This window comes from Euleptes europaea, chromosome 10 (assembly GCF_029931775.1).
Source record: "Euleptes europaea isolate rEulEur1 chromosome 10, rEulEur1.hap1, whole genome shotgun sequence".
In the NCBI taxonomy this organism is placed as follows: Eukaryota; Metazoa; Chordata; class Lepidosauria; order Squamata; family Sphaerodactylidae; genus Euleptes; species Euleptes europaea.
In genome coordinates, this window is record NC_079321.1 from 17,632,501 (window position 1) to 17,650,283 (window position 17,783).

At 41.6% G+C, this 17,783-nt stretch overlaps 1 protein-coding gene across 3 annotated transcripts in view; it reads left to right on the forward strand.

Annotated features, from left to right (window-relative positions):
* Positions 1-17,783, forward strand: part of RANBP17 (RAN binding protein 17) — a 219,227-nt gene that overhangs the window by 153,066 nt on the left and 48,378 nt on the right. For all 3 annotated transcript variants that reach the window (XM_056856025.1, XM_056856026.1, XM_056856027.1), the window contains exons 20-22: positions 1,468-1,556; positions 5,962-6,069; positions 10,019-10,101. In XM_056856025.1, the coding sequence (XP_056712003.1) occupies positions 1,468-1,556; positions 5,962-6,069; positions 10,019-10,101 (280 nt within the window). The remainder of the gene's footprint in view (positions 1-1,467; positions 1,557-5,961; positions 6,070-10,018; positions 10,102-17,783) is intronic.

Consider the following 17,783-nt stretch of genomic DNA (forward strand, 5'->3'; position numbering starts at 1 on the left):
GAAAGGCACTGGCAAACCACCCCACAAACAAAGTCTGCCTTGGAAACGTCCGGATGTGACGTCACCCCATGGGTCAGGAATGACCCGGTGCTTGCACAGGGGACCTTTACCTTTAGGTATCAGAGTAGCATGTCTGATTTAGTTTTCACTTCATTAGATGTTGTATCCCATCAGGTTTCATTTGAGCTTATTTCTCTTTGGCGGTGTATGGATTCGCTGCATTGATTGGCATCTCATACTGCCACTTTATTTCTGTCCTGCTTTTTTGTTCTTGTTGTGGATGTTGTGCACGTCATCAATCAGTGAACTCATGCAACTGGCATATCAAGGAATGAAGAAAATGAAACCAAGATCTACAATGGAACTTCATTTAGGATTTTTGAAATTTCTCATCAGAGCAACTGTTGGAGCTGGATTTGTGGTCTTATAGCTCTTTGGGTTTCAGTTTTTTTTTTTTTTTTAATGCTCAAGTTTGAAAAGGGGGACTTCATCGTTATCCTTGAGCGCCATGTAATTTTGTGCCTTCACAGATTCCTGTGTGTCTGAGTGTGGAGGATGCAGCGTGATGCATGCTGGGTACACACTATGTTGGATATCTGGTAGGGTAGTTGCATGTAACAGATGCTTCAGATTAGCGCTGACCTGTGGCGAACATTTGACGTGGTCGCCCCATCTGATTTTACCTTTAGACAAAACTATTCCTGTTAAAGTCATGCCGGTTACCGTTCTGATATTAAGGTTGCCCTTATACAGATGGTGATGCCAAACATATTTTTTGTCCTGGTAGATTAATCCTAAGTCCTTCTAGCAATCGGACTCCGCAAGGCTGCTTAGATGTCCTTAAACACTACCTATCTTTCTAGGAATGTTATGTATGTAATTTCAGCAGATTATAAAAAATAACAAAACATGTCAAAACGGAACTGGCTTCTGGTGAATGATGTTTGTGATTAATATTAGTGTGCTCAATGTGTTTATGAACATATTTTCATACATATGTCACTCTCCACCGCTACATATTTCAGACGTAAAACTGAGCTATTTCAATAGAAGTTGCTAAGATTATGTGTGAGCAATGATCAAGTTTTAAAAGTGACATCCATGAAAATCCCTACCACCACCCCACCTTTCTAAAAAATAGAGGGAAAGAGATGTAACAAAAATTGCCTTCTCTTAAATTATCATCTGGGTGAATATGGACCTTTATTACATGATCCCCTATCTCCTAGTAAAGCTAAACTAATGCTGCTGTTATTGATAGTCTTGCAGTGCATTAGTAAACATTTTGTTAATATTATTAGCATTTAAGTTGGAGGCTTAAAAAAACAAAACTCTAGTGTTCTTTGGGGGGGGGAAGGCTCACTAATGAATTAAAATCAGATATTGTGCTCATTATTGGCTGGTCATTACTCCATCTGCTCTGTGCTAACGTGAAAATCAATTACTGTGTCTCTTTCCCACTGACAGCGTATGTTGATCGGACTGGCACGAGATCTTCGAGGGATTGCCTTCGCCCTGAACACAAAGACCAGCTACACCATGCTGTTTGACTGGATGTATCCTTATTACACGATGACAATACCGGCTCTGTGCACAGAGGGATGCCAGGTCCCTTGCATTAGTTTAATAGTGTGGCACAGTAGGGAAGAGGAAACAAAGCTAAATGAACTAATGTGTAATCAGCTAAAATTACAGTACAGTTGCAGTCGTGCCATTAACTGGGAGGGGGCAGCATTTGGGGGGGAGAGACCACAAAGAGGTCATTTTTGGGTTTTGGGTTTTTTTGTTTTGTACCCCTCCTAGCCCCTAAATATTCTTCTGTTGCACTGTGTACCTGTGATGTCTCTGCAAAAGAAATCTGCAGCCCTCCAAGTTTAGAACATGATGTACCTCTCTTGGTTAAAATATATATTAGAGCTTTTAGTTCTCTCTCCAGCACTTAGCCACTAATTGTAGGAATCATCTTTGTATCTCAGCATATCTCAGTGCTCTTTCGTACTGTGAGATCTCTCATCGCTTTAGGCTTGCAAAATCCCCCAGTACATGAATTCTCTGTTACACTTTTACTAGAAAGATGACTAGCTTTCTATTCAGATGTTGGAAAATCACTTGTGGTTTGGGGCTTAAATACTTAAGTTTAAAGCATGCCTACCCAGATTCTTTCAAGGTGTCCACCTTACTGAAATCGACAGGGGTTTGTATTAGGGAACACCTGAGATGTCAATTGATAATATCTGAAGTTTGCCATTTAAGGAATAGGATTAGTTTCTGATGCTGTGAACTGTTTTGCCCAGGGAGGATTTAAACTTGTTTGAAATCCCCTTAGATGCTTTGGGCTTTAGTCTGCTGAAGGCATTTCAGTTATAAGCCATAAGCAGGTTTTTTAAAAGTGACTCTTGAAATTTATTTTTTGCTTTTTCCTTATTGTGTGGATTGATTTTTTAAAAATTGTTCCTTTATGTTTATTTTATTTTTTATCAATAAATTTTATTAATAAATTGTGTGCACTGTCTTTTTGCTTTAACAATAATGCCCAGAGCAGTGTACAAATGTAAACCAAGGCAGATTAAAATGTGCAAATAATTTAACAGCAAGTAGAATAAAAGAAAAACTCTAAGGATCAAGCAGCAGTTATCAGATGCTGCAGGAATTATGTTGTCTTTAAAATGGCTCACTTCCTTGTTTAAACTTTTGATGACAAGCTTTGCCAGACAAAACGTTTTCTTGGGGTCTCTTGGGATTACCCTCATAGGCTGTCTCTTCTCATTTGAATAAACAGTTGTGAATAATTTCTGTCCACTAGATGGCAAAGATGAGCAGAATTCATAGTTATCTTTGATTTGGTCTTTGACCTGGGAATCATTATGATTTATATATAATATTCTAACACTAATGTTTTGGGTTGCGAATAGCCAAGCAGGCAAAATAGTAATGTTATCCTGCAAAATAGGATTGTTTGTAGCAGGCTTGCTTATACTAATTGGGTTTCCGTAACAAATCAGACTCCTTGGAAAAAGGCCAAAGGCTTTTCATAATTGTATTGACAAGAAAATGAATATGATAAATGGTGTTCATTCAGTTCAGAAAAGATTTATAGTTTTTCCCTCTGGGCAGGGGATGAAGAGCAAATATGTGTAATAATAAAATAAACTTACAAAGTTGTTATTTGATATCTCATAAGGTTATATTAAAATCTCCAAATATTTTAAAGATATTTCTGGTTGTAAGGTATAGAGGACCCAGCTTGCTTGGGGGTAAAGGGGAGATTACTGGGGAAGGCTCTGGCAAACCACCCCATAAACAAAGTCTGCCTAGTAAACGTCAGGATGTGATGTCACCCCATGGGTCAGGAATGACCCGGTGCTTGCACAGGGGACTTTTACCTTTACCTTTAAGGTATAGAGGGTTTTTTGTGGGTGTTTTTTTTTTAGTATTCTACCTAAGGAAAGGTGAATAAGGATATGGTACTAAGTCTTTTCATGAATATGAAAGTCGTTCATTCTTCAAATATTGTTATGTCAAGCTGTCAATGATTCAGATTTTACATTTCAGAAAGTTGATTTGGTTTATGTGTTCTGAAATAGTGTTGCTGGTATACAGGGCAGTCTTAAATGTATGGAGGGAAATGAGTCGTTGAGGACAAAATCAGAGTGCAGTCCCATCAATGGAGACTTCTTAGGAATCGAGTGATTTTGATAATGATTTCAAAAGAATGGATGTTGGCGGAGCATATTACAGGGTCCGGTTAGCTTTGTTTTCAATTTAATTAGTGTTAGGCCCCGCATCAAAGCATGATGCCTTTTAAAGTTAATTTTAGTCTGAAGTCCATCTGATCTACCGTATCTGGATGTTTGTAAAAGAAGGGTTGGATCCAGACTAAATGGGCAGTTTCCAGTTATTCCCGCTTGCCACTGTATTTCTCCTTAGCGCCTCCTGTATCCCAGGAGCACCATTTCATGGAGATCAGTGGGCCGAAGTGGGAGGTGGCAGGGAAGTTACACCGTGCTGTTGGAAAATTTCATCTGGATCCAACCCTAAGGTTTTGCTTAAAAACAAACAAACCAAAAACTTTCAGCTTCGTACATCTGGCGATGTACTGGGGTTTCTGTGTGTGTTGCTGACAAAACTAGCTATTTAAATTTGCGTGTGCCATTCATAACCAAAATGAGGTGTATCTGCTTGGGCCCTGCTTTAATGACGGGTTCTTTGGGAGCATGTGGGCCAGGCAATTCCAATGGAGAAGCAAGGGTCATCCCAGATTGAAAGGTGCAAAGGGTAGCCGTGTTGGCCTGCAGCAGAACAGCTAGATTCGAGTCCGGTAGCACCTTAGAGACCCACAAGAGTCTTTATATCCCAGTCGGAAGGGCAGAGGGGTGTGCCAGAGAAAGAACTCGGGGTGCAGAGGCACAATGCCCATTGTGATCAACTAGATTAGAGCAGAGGAGAAACGCCCCTTCTGATTGGAATATAAGGACTCGGAGATCTCCATTCCGACTTGTATATGATGAAGGGAGCTCTCAAAAGCTTATGTCCCAAAAGTCTTGTTGGTCTCTAAGGTGCTACTGGACTCGAATCTAGCTGTTCCAGATTGAAAGGGGCTCAGTCAGTTCAAGACAAACCTAGTTGCTGGAAGCAGCTGCATCAACCATTTCAATCTAATTTGCACAGTAGACCTTCCTGCAATGACTCCTTCGTGATGCCCTTTCTAAGCCGTTTGAGGAAGCCAAGCATCTTTGTGTAATTCCTCTCGGTTATATTAAAGGAATTCTCAGAATGGGAATGGTGTGGGAGAGATCTGTCCTGGCCCTCCAGGGTGGGGCTGGACATTCCTGCAAAGGCCAAAGCCTCAGGATTATTGTGGGGGGGGGGGTAGGAGGGAAGCTGTATACTTATCTATGAACTACCTTCTTTGGCCCTGAATGGACCCACATGATGACGAAGTTTTAAAAACTTTTGAATTCTCAGTCTCCTTTGACTTCTTAGATGGGTTCCAAATTGTGAGCAATGATATATAATAGTAGGGTTCCCAGACCCCTAAATGATGAAGCATTCACCCTTTCTGTTTTATTTTAAAGTGTATTGGTTAGGCATAACAATGCTGACTTTAAAAATCATTTAATTTCTTGCTTTGTGCTTTCCATTAAAGATTCTAGGAATTCTGTAGAGTAATGAGTAGGAGTTCTGAAAAGTAATGATTGGTTTTTAATTAATGTATTTATTTTGTTGTGATTTTACTTCTTTTGCAGCTATATGTGTTTTGACTGATGTTGCTTATCTTTAAGCATTCATAACTGCTCTTGTCCTTTTGGTATATTGGCTTTTCATTGAGATTTTTGAACCTTTGGGTACCTTTGGTATTCTGATATTGGGTGGGGGGGCGCAACCACAAATAGGCCTCCATGGAAAGCAAAGCTAACCATAAAATTGCCATTGCAGGAGGCAGAGCCAGCCACAGACACCACGCACACAGAGGAAGCCCAAGGGCAGGGGATGAGTGGAGTAATGTTAAAAATATATATTGGGTAAGAGTAGTGAGAGACAATAAAACCAATACTGTGGTAGCAGCTGCTGCTGAAACAGTGTTATTGCAATCTGCATAGCTAATCAGACCTCCAATGGCCAACCAGAAGCCCAGCTGGGCGGTAGCCCCACTGGGCTATGCCCACTTTCTAAAAACACCTGGCTGGCTCCAGGAAAGGTGTCAGCAGGTGCCTGGGCACCCACGGGCAGGTACCATGCTGGTCTTAGACTGCCCAGTGATGGTACAGCTTTATAGAACAAGATCACATGATTAACACAAACTGTGTTTAAGCAGTTTGGCTCCACTTGAGTGACAATTTTTACATTTTGCAGCAACTAAAGAACAGGCTTGAGATCTTATTTGTAGCTTTAGTGTTAAAAAGTAAGCCGTATGTGACATTTATCTTTGTTTCGAACTTCTTTAACTTGCATTATAAAAAGATACCCATCCTATCTCCCTATTCTTCAGACAGCTATTGAGCTGTGGTACCGTGAACCAGCGTGTACGACTCCAATCTTGAAGCTCATGGCCGAGCTGATGCAAAACAGGTATAGTTCACCATAGTGTTGACTTAACTGTCCTGATTGTTCTGTTATGGAACTACGTATTGTGACTATGAGAAAACAGCCCTCAGTGTCATCTTTGTTTGGAATGGCTTCAAAACAAGCTTCAGTTTTGCTGAAACCTTATTTGATTGCAGATCCGAAGCCTCTAGTAAAGACAGTGTTGAAAGGCCATGTATATATTTGATTTTGTTTCTATTCTACATTTCCCCCATCATGGAACGCAGAACAGTGCATACTGGGTTCATAGAATCATAGAGTTGGAAGGGACCACCAGGGTCTTCTAGTCCAGCCCCCTGCACAATGCAGGAAATTCACAACTACCTCCCCCCCCACACACACACACAGTGACCTCTACTCCATGCCCAGAAGTTGGCCTAGATGCCCTCCCTCTCATGATCTCTTGTATTTTTATCTTGAGGAAGGAAAAAGTGACGTTAGAGATCATGTAGTGGTTTCTGAACCCAGAATAGGAGAGACAACTATAAAGAAAATAGCTGTAATAATAACTTCATTGCTGGGCACATCCAGCAGATTTTATAGATAAGATATTGATGTAGAATTGTCTACCACCTTTGGATTTTTGCATTTATTTTCTCTTTAAAGGAAAGCACAGATTTTTTTTTTAACTACATAAAATGTATTTGACCATAGAGTTAACTAGCCACAGACATCACAGATATGAAATTTGACTTTTAGGCAAAAGCTGTGTCTTCCAGATGAAATCAATTCAGTCTTTATAAACTAAGCTCTGCAATTTGATGTTTTTGTTGTGGCTTTGGATAGATTAATTTTCTTTTTTTTTACATAGTAATCCACCCCCCCGCATTATGAGTGTCCAAGATTAATAATGATTAAAGAGACTTCTTTAATCAGTATTACTTTTTAACACTAAAGCTTCAAAGGAGAGAATAGCACCTTTACATATACTGTCAGTAGTAAACAGAAACAAAGAGGAACAATTAGAGTAAATCTCCAAAGAGGGGGGAGTTCACAGAACTGCTTAGCATATTCATTGTATTCATCTACTGTACCTATTGGTATGCAGAAAGCCTGTATTGCTCCCTGTAGAGAAGATCATCTGGGATGGGTTTGCGGTGTGTCTCGCATTAGGTTTTACAGGTTAAAATGCATAATACAATACACTTTGACATGGTTAAAGTATGTTACAGAGTATCAAATTGTCCTTGATGATAAATGGAGGTTTTGCTTTCATTTTTGCCATCTGCCAGATCTTAGCACGTTGTATAATATTGGGTTGTAGAGCTTCTCAGTGGTGTACTCGATGCTAACGGAGAACAAGTCAAACAACCTGTTGTCACAAACAAGGAGCTCACCATGGCAAGAAGATAAACTTGGTCACGGTACACAGAGTGCTGTTTCTGTGATAACTAGTAGAGTCATAGAAGATGTTTTTTGTTCAAGAGTAGAGTTGCCATGTGGTTCAATTAAAAGAAGTTGCCCTTCAAATTAGTTGTGGGTGTGTGGGTGCCGTCAAGTCACATCTGACTTAGGGCGACCCCATAGGGTTTTCGAGGCAAGAGATGTTCGGAGGTAGTTTGCCGTTGCCTGCCTCCGTGTGGGCTGAGAGAGCTCTGAGAGAACTGTGACTGGCCTAAGGTCACCCAGCAGGCTTCATATGGAGGAGTGGGGAATCGAACCTGGTTCTCCAGATTAGAGTCCGCTGTTCTTAACGACTACACCACGCTGAATCTTCAAATTAGTTGATATAGAGTGTTGATATAGAGTTGAATATAAGTAAATAGAATATTTGATAACATAGCCACCACAATAGTAATTGCGTTGGATTGTAATGATGTGGTACTGCAGCATTTATTGAGGCCTAGCTTAAACACTGAGGCTCCAGTCACACAAGCAGATACCCTCATGAGTGTGCCACATGGAAAGCTGTTTGTGTGAAGGAGCTCCCTGAACGGTTCTCCCAGCCTCATCAAGCCATTAGCGGCATGGTTGGAACCAGCCAGACTGTGTGGGAGCTTTCTCCTTCAAATGGGTTCCCCATGACGCAGCTTCCATGCAGATGTATTAGACGCAGTCAGGTGAGGTCCTGCTCATATATTTCAGACCTGATGAGGCCGTTTGGTGTCGTTAAAGCTGCCTCATTGTAAGTGCGCGTCTAACCAACGAAACCGCCTTTTCATCATTTCATCAGAGCTGTGTACTCCAAAATAACTGCAGGGTTAGCGCAGTTCCACAGTCTGCAATTTTTCCTGTCATGATCTGGAATGACAGGGCCTTCATGTAAATTTAGGGAATGGCCATTAGAATCTACTGCGCGTACACTTCTGTTTGCCCCGTCTCCGAAGAGATATGGGAGAGCTGGAAAAGGGGCAACTGAAATGATGAACGGAGTGGAGCATCTTCCTTGACAAGGATGTTTTCCACATGCGGGATGGACTTACATAGTTTCCTCATTGCTGCTGTGGGTGCTGATACAGCACAACGGAAATGAGGTTCCCACATGGCAGATTTCCCTGTAGTTTCCCAGCCTCAGTCCCCTGGCAGCAACCTCGCCTACCCCAACCTTCACCACCAAGGCCTTTTCAGGTGTGTTTGTTTTTTAAAACTAGCAATTGAGTATTGTTATAACAATATAGCAATCTCTGTACCAGGTTCTCTGGATTCCCAGCATTCATTTTTTTTTAAAAAAGTAAGTCTCTAACTCCTTGAAGGTATAAGGGGGAAGGCAACAAACAGGGTTAGAGCAGGGGTGTCGAACTCAGTTGTTACGAGGACTGGATATGACATAAATGTCACTTGGTTGGTCCGGGCTGTGCCTCGCCAGCCCAGATTGAGATGGGGTTTGTGTGGCTGTCTCGGCTGGCTCGTGGGCAGGATAAGAGCTCTCAAGGGGCCGGATCCGGCCCTCGGGCCTTATGTTTGACACCCATGGGCTAGAGCCTTTTTGAAAATGAAAGCTGGGAATTCATGAAACCTGGTACACAAATATTTATAATGTTACTGTGATATAATGATACTCAATCGCCAATTTGTAAGAAAACGGAAAGCCTTCTTGTGGCAGAAGGAGAAATGGTTGCCGTGAGCCCAGAGGCAGGTAAACTGGCTGCCATGTGGGAGGGACCAGGAAAATCCAACACCCACACACACAACAACAGCTATATAGGCTGTGCTTTGAGCTTTCCAAAACTTCGCAGAAAAGCAGGTTTCAGAAATGCTAAGGATATCCCAGGAGGTGCATGAATGAACCACTATGCTGTGGGGAAGCAGACAGAAAAAAGAAGGGGAAAAACCCCATTTCTCAACAGCATTGAACCTGGGGCAGGTAACCCATATGGAAACATCCAGGAAAGAAAAGATTGAAACACTTGGGGCTTTTTAGTTCAGTTGGAAAAAAAAACACCTAAGGCCCATGATAAATGCTTATAAAATTGGTAATGGTGTGTGGAGAGGAGACAGCAATTTTTCTCATAACGTTAGAGCTCGAGTTCACCCACGTCAAATTAGTTGGCAGTAGGTTCAGGTGAGGCGCAAAAAAAAAAAAAACCCTTCAGCACATAATGCATAAAGGATGGAATTTGTTACCCCAATTTGTAGTGATGGCCCCTGGCATAGATGGCTTTAAAAATAGGATTAGACAACTTTATGGATCATAGATCAATCAGCAGTTATGATTTATGATAGCTAAATGGAACCTCTGTGATCAGAGGCAGTATATCTCCGAATAGTGTGCTGGAAACGAGAAGGGGAGAGTTGTGCCTATCGGTGAGCTTCCCACAGGCATCTGGTTGGCCTCTCATTTCAGGCACAGAATGTTGGACTAAATGGACACATCTGATCCCCCAGGACATTTCTTTATTATATTCCAAATTAGTTAAACATAAAACTGTGTTTCATTGGACCATGTGAATGTGTATATATGTGTATATATTGCTGCTTAATTTTTCCTCCCCAGATCACAGCGTTTAAATTTTGATGTGTCGTCTCCTAATGGGATTCTCCTCTTCAGGGAGGCTAGTAAGATGATTTGCACTTACGGTGAGTATCTGTTGATGTTTTATTTCTTTGCCTATTTAGAAAGTGAAGGCATGCCTCTTTTTAATTAAAAAGGATTTGGCTTCCAAAGATGTTGATATTCACAACTCTTACTGTGAGAACTGATGGCTTTAGAATACCTCTGGAAAGCAGATCACTTTGTGCAAATGGGTTGTTAATGTAGGGGGTTCTTTTTAATATTCATTTAGTTAGTAATCGTAGATCTCAAAAGTGTAAAATCTAGTTTGAATTTCTTGAAGCAAAGTTTGTGTAAAACTTTAAGTTTTTAGAAGTAATTGGAGATAATCAGGTTGGATCCAGTGATACATCAATGGTCACAGATCTCTGCTTTCCCCTCCCCACAGAAGTTCCTTCTAACCCTCAAATGGATTTCCAGGGTTGTAAACCATGTGGAGTACTAACTGTGTTGCCTGCAGGGGGAGCTGCAGTGAGGAGAGGGAAAGGGAGAGAGCAGTTTTGCCAGTGTGGTGTAGTGGTTAAGAGCAGTGGTTTGGAGCGGTGGACTCTGAACTGGAGAATTGGGTTTGATTCCCCACTCCTCCACATGAGCGGCGGAGGCTAATCTGGTGAACTGGATTTATTTCCCCACTCTTACACATGAAGACAGCTGGGTGACCTTGGGCAAGGTACAGCTCTGTTCGAGCTATCTCAGCCCCATCTATCTCACAGGGTGTCTGTTGTGGGGAGGGGGAGGGAAGGTGATTGTAAGCTGGTTTGAGTCTCCCTTAAGTGGTAGAGAAAGTTGGCATATAAAAACCAACTCTTCTTCTTCCTCCTCCTCCTGCATCCCTTCTAGCCCCCATGGTTTTGTTCCATGACTTTCTGAGGGCCAGAAGGAACATCTGGGAGGAAATTGGGGAAGATCCGTAATACTTGAACAAGTGGGCCACTGGATTAAATGGACAATTCCTATTGGGTCTCAGTTGAAACAAGCAGTTAAGACAGATAAATAAGCAAGATCTCTTTGACCTGTACCATAAGGTCTTTTAAGTAATTCTACTTTATAGCCTCAACCGAAGGCCACAAGAGTAGGTACCTGCCTTACCCTTCCAGGAGGCTGTTCTGTAACAGTGGGACAGTAACAGAAAATGCCCAGAACATAATAGATTTTATCTTCAAGGGCAATGGGTATGGTGCCAACTCTGGCTTGGGAAAGTCTTGGAGATTTGGGGATTGAGCCTGGGGAGGGAGAATTTGGGGAGGGAAGGGCACTCAGTGAGGATGTGATTCCATAGGGTCCTCCCTCCAAAGCTGCTATGTCCTCCAGGAGAACTGATCTCTGTAGTCTAGAGATCACTTGTAATTCCAGTCCCCACCTGGGGGTTAGAAGACCCCGTTGAGAAGAGTACAACTGCTACATAGGCTTATATTGGGAGACATGGTCCTTGTTTCTCTTTGCCGACTTTTTATTGAGTGATTCATGCTACTGAAGGATGTTACAGGTATAGCGATTGGCTCACTGTTTCCTTTCCTGTGACACTACCTTTAGATATTCATATTTTCTACTTCATACTTTCTCCAAATGGAGAAATCCATTAACATCTCCTCTTCATGTCAGTAGAGCCCGGTCCTGGGCAAAAACAAAATGAGGTGTATTCCTAACATCTCAGGCCTACACAGGGCAGAGGGAAGACAGTACATACAACCTGAACCATTAAGAATTCCACTGTGCGCAGTGGAATCATTCTAGGCATTGGTATCTTTGTGTTGAAAGCTCCATGCATTTTATTATTGGATATTAGACTGAAAAGCTAATTCCATACTAGACTATAAGGACTATGGTTGGCTGTTAACTCTGGTCTTTTTCTCTATGATAGATTCAAAATCCAGAGTATCTATGAGTTAGTGGAAGGAACCTCTTCTTTATTAAATTTACTTAATCTTATTTAAAACATTTTTATGTTGCCTTTCCACCCAATTAGGGTGGAAGGTAGACCTTTCTTGCAGGAGGAATGACCTTTGCTTTTTTTCCAGGATGCCTGTTTTCTTGGTTTGAGGCAAAATCTTCAGACTTGTGCTTTCTAAATGTTGCCAACTTGGCTGGTGAGCTGGTGGGAGGTGTTTCCCCTCAGGATTCCTGAGTGAAAGCCTGTTTCTTCCGGGACATATCCCGGCGCAAACTGCCCCGCTGTCTGTGAAAAGGAGAGTGGTTCACAAATGAATGAAATTCCCCTTTTCCTTCATAGTAACCAAACAGCATTTTATTTACCTTGCATTTGGCATGCTGTGTTAAATTTCTCTATGTGTATTTAATAGCCAAATAAATATTATGTTTAGACAACAAAGGCTGCGTTCCCAGATGTAATCTCCCCTCCTGGCTTTTCCCACAGCCTCATAAGCCCCTTTAAATAAATATGGTTTAATGTCATTTTTCATACCTCTCTATTCCTATTATCCTTTTTTTTTGGTAGCAGCTTATGGTTCTGCTGTTGCTGCTACGGATTGAGTATCCTTTATCTGGACTGCTTCAGACTAGAAGTGTTCCGTATTTTGGATCTTTTTGGAAAATTTGCATATACATAATGAGATATCTTGGGGGTGGGACCCAAGTCTAAACACAAAATTCATTTATGTTTTGTATATGTTTTATATATACTTTATACACAAAGCCTGAATGTAATTTTAAACAGTATTTTTAATAATGTTGTGTACATTGAACCGTCAGTGGCGCTGCTGAGGACCTGTGAGTAATGCCTGCTTGCCGGCTCAAAACGTCTGGTTTTCGGATCAGTCCGGATATGGGATGTCCGGATAAGGGATACTCAGCCTGTACCACCTCCTCTTCTTGCTTTTGTGATACCACCATTTTGCCTCTCCAAGAACAGGATGCAAAAGCAAATCAAGAAGTCTCTGGCAGTTTTGGCAACCTCCCCATACCCAATTGTGATGATTTTCTTTCCCAGTTACTGGAAATGTTGCCGCATTATCCTGGACAGGTTTGTTTGGCTTCCAAGAACATCATCCCGTTCTTGATTGGCCGACTTTGCCCATAACCAGTCCAAGGAGTACTTGGCCTTTGGTGGCGACTAGGGTTGCCAACCTCCAGGTGCTAGCTGGAGCTCTCCTGCTACTACAACTGATCTCCAACTGATAGATATCAGTTCCCCTGGAGAAAATGGTTACTTTGGCCATTAGACTCCATGGCATTGAAGTCCCTCCCCAAACCCTGCCCTGCTCAGGCCCTGCTCCCAAAATCTCAAGTTTCCCAACCCGGAGCTGGCAACCTTAGTGGCGATGTCTCGGTTGGCATTGAAAGTACTAGCAACGAAGCAAGAGGAACCGTGCAGGACTGGATCTAGTAATATGTCAGCAAAGGACAGTGTGGATTTCTTCCGCACAAGTGTGAGGGGATGTGCATGTGCGTATACAGTTATAAGTACCAACACAGGTTCAGATATTCTAAAAGAAGAGCATGTGGAGGTGAAAGGGAATTTGTTCTAGACCTTAAAACGAGTACTGTTCTAGTGTATGTGAGCAGAGCCTTGTGTTTTTAGTAACCCCTCTCCCTCACTGCTCTGGAAGACTGACAGGAAAATAATATTTTCAATATGCTCTTTTTTATTTATCTACATTCTGTCATGATATACTTTGATGTAAGTTTTTAATTTTGTTGCAGCTTTCAGCTGTTCTAGCGGTTACTGTTCAGGGTCACCATCAAGGTTAGCCACATAGCACAGAACAATTTCCTGTTCTCATAGCCCAGGTAACATTTGGATGAGGATTCCCGTTTTACCACATTTTCCAGTAGCCAGGGACATTATTTCTAATGAGCTTTAAATTGCTTCTAGAACATCTATTGTGTAAAAGCTTAGTGTTGTAATCCATTCCAACCCTAGCAACTTAATAGAATAATCTTTTTTTGAGTTAAATTGTTCTTTGCTGGGTAATAAGTGTGATTAATTTTAATAAGTTGCCAATTTAAATAATGGAATAGATTTTTGTGCCCCATTTTTATCTCTTGCCCCTCCATACAGAGCCCTTGTAGTAAGGATGTTTTGCAGGTCTGTGGATTGCTAGATCTAGCAGCTGATGAGTGCTTGCTTATTTTGATATTGCACAAAAGCTAGCTTTGTTTTTGCTCGTTTTTTAATGACTTGGTCAGTGATATCATTAAGCAAGCTGACCCGTTTTAAACAATTTATTTGATCTGAATGCGCTGAGAGCCTTTACTCAGGGCTGATCCAACATGTAAGAGATTGCATCAGACTTACTGTTCAAAGAAATACCTTTCCTCCCATTTTTCATTCTTAACTGCTTTTTTCTACAGGGCAGTCGCTAATACTTAGCTCACGGCTGATTTCTGTGCTGTGTCTAGGAACGGTACTGTTTGTACCATGAGACCATTAAGGCTGTGTCACTGGTACTGAAAGGCAAGGTGTTACAGCTGTTAGTGCCAGCTACCCATGTTGACTGGAACTTATCCAGATAATGTATGGGGTACATAGAATCATAGAGTTGAAAGGTACCACCAGGGTCATCTAGTCCAACCTCCTGCACAATGCAGCATATTCACAACTACCTCCCCCACACACACCCAGTGACCCCTACGCCATGCCCAGAAGGTGGCCAAGATGCCCTCCCTCTCATCATCTGCTTAAGGTCACAGAATCAGTTTTGCTGACAGATGGGCATCTAACCTCTTCTTAAAAACCTCCAGGGAAGGAAAGCTTACCACCTCCCGAGGAAGCCTGTTCCACTGAGGAACCGCTCTAACTGTTAGAAAATTCTTCCTGATATCTAGACAGAAACTCTTGATTTAATTTCAACCCATTGGTTCTGGTCCGACCTTCTGGAGCCACAGAAAACAACTCGGCACCCTCCTCTATATGACAGCCCTTCAAATACTTGAAGATGGTTATCATATCCCCTCTCAGTCTTCTCTTCAGGCTAAACATACCCAGCTCCTTCAACCTTTCCTCATAGGACTTGGTCTCCAGACCCCTCACCATCTTTGTTGCCCTCGTCTGGACACATTCCAGCTTGATGCCTACACAATCCTGTGTGCCTTTCAAGACAGAGGCAAAGCATTTCAAAGGCAGTGTTGACATTGCGTTATCAAAAGTCAAAGTCCAGCAGACTAAAAACTCCAGGTAAACAGAGAGGAGCAGAGATTTCATGTCACTCTTTGCCATCAAAAGTCTCTATAGCACAAGCTTTTGCCAGCTGTTAAGGCAATTCAGAGGACACATAGCCCATGGAAGAGAATTCTAGGAGATGCCATCAATTCATCATAGACTCTAAGAAAGGGCATGTGATGGATTAGGCTGTATTTTCTGCTTCAGTTTTGGAAGTACTATTTTTTTGGGTAATGGGTGGCACATCGAAGGTAACGCACTATCCTATCTGCTTCCTGCCTGTTATCCTACTTCCGAAGCAGCACTTCCTCTCTGCCCATGAACACTTTGAGATGTTTTCTATTTTATTTCCTGAAACCCTCCCATGGGTACTCTTCTGCTTCTTTAACAGGGCAGTTGACTAATTCCTGGAGGATTCAGCAACTTCATGGGGTACGAGCTGGCCACCTCATTCTCTGAGGGAGGGAAGATCCTTGCTTTCTGCCCAGTTACAGTTGTGAGTTAGTTGTGGGGTGTTGATTCACTTGGCAGTGTGGCTTCCCCAGTGATAGTGGTGAGGAAAATGAGGTAATAGGGGTTTAAAAGATGTCACGTGGCTGTTAAACCTATACTTCAGTTGAACTCCTGATGCAGTCTGGGGAAGGATAACATCTTGGGCTGGGAAACTTTGGACTGTGATCTTTCCTGTACGCTCACAATGGCAGCATACTGTGGACACATGGCAAAGAGCCGCAGCTCCCTGACGGATACCCACCACCTTTTTAGAAACACACACCGTTCACTTCAGGCTTTGGACCCTATGATGATGATGAAGAAGAGTTGGATTTTATACCCCACTTTTCTCTACCTTTAAGGAGTCTCAAAGTGGCTTACAATCACCTTCCCTTCCTCTCCCCACAACAGACACCTTGTGAGTAGGTGGGGCTGAGAGAGTTCCAAGAGAACTGTGATTGGTCCAAGGTCACCCAGCAGACTTTGTGTGGAGGAGTGGGGAATCTTACCTGGTTCTCCAGATTAGAGTCCGTCGCTCATGTGGAGGAGTGGAGAATCAAACCCGGTTCTCCAGATTAGAGTTTGCCACTCTTAACGATCACACCATGCTGGATATTGTTCCCCTCGTGCTTCTCTCTGGTTACTGCAGAGGCTTCCCTCCACTGTGGCACTTTCTTTCTCTGCCACTAGCACTTGCACATGCTTAAGGGCTCCTAGAAAAATATTGCTTTTGCAAAGTGCTAGTGGTAACGGAAATGAGCACCACAGAGGAGGAAACCTTCCACAGCGGTCAAAGAGAAGTGTGAGGGAAACCATGTCATAGGATCCAAGCCACAGTGGTGAAACTGCTGACGATGGATCAGGCTGGAAAGGACTTAATGGTCCTGGCAGCTCTTTAGCAGAAGGAATTTGACTGAAATGAAGCCAATGTTAATCAGTGATTAATATTGTAAATTAAAATCTTGGCCAGGAGGCCTTGATTTAATAACTTATTTTAATAAACATCCACTAATTGAATAAATAAAATGGCAATTGCTCTTTTGATGATGTAACTTTTAATATGCTCTTTTATCACCGTGTGATACAAAGGCTAATGTCTGGACAGTAGCATACCTGTGACTTTTTTTTAATTAGAAAAGGAATTATCAGCATGTTATTACAAAGCCATAAAAAGAATACAACCAATAATAAGACCAGAACTATAAAAGTATTAGAACAATAAATGTTTAGAAATGTTAAGGAGCAAGTATTTTAAATAGCTGAAGATTTCAGAGAAAAGGAAAAGGAGTAACAGTAATGCGATACTAAGCCGTTAAAATTAGTAAGCAAATTACAATACCCAAAAAACACATATAGTTAAACATTATCTCAAAATCATTCTAATAATTGTTGAATAAAATCCACCTTTCTTCAAATTCATCAGCTTGTGGGCTTTTTGCACTCCTTTTGAAATACATTCATTTGGACTTTATAGCTATGGAGCCAGTTTTCCAAAACCAATCTGATATAGGCAGGAGCCAGGCCCTCTGCTAAAATGAAGCAGTGCAGATCTTTGCAGCTGAGATTAGATTCATGGCCATCTTGAACAACTTTCAAATATCCAAGAATGATCTTTCGAGGGCTGGATGTTAAATCATATCCTGTGATGTCCCTGACTGTGCTTGGAGTTTTATGCAACATTTCTAAAGCAATATTTTCATTTGGTTTGAAATTATTTTCCAGCATATGTTAAGGCTTACATTTCTGAAGTCAGTGGATAATCCCTCTTCAACTTCAGCACGTTGATGATCAGTCTAGCTTAGTCATGGTAGCTACCAAGCTGTATTAGGATGCTATCTTGGGGTATAATGCCACACTAATACTGTTTTAATATGGATGCTTTTAGCCCAGACCAGCACAAGGATTCTGGATATTGTAATTTCTCCCATTGAAACATATTTTAAGTTCACAATTATAATTAAAGCAAAGATATCAACAAGGGAAATAGAGAAGCATCATAAATTAGAGCCTCAGATTTTTCAACACAAATCTTCATACCGTCCATACTTTTATTCATTAAACTGGAAAATACTGGTTTCTTTTTTTAATTACCAATTG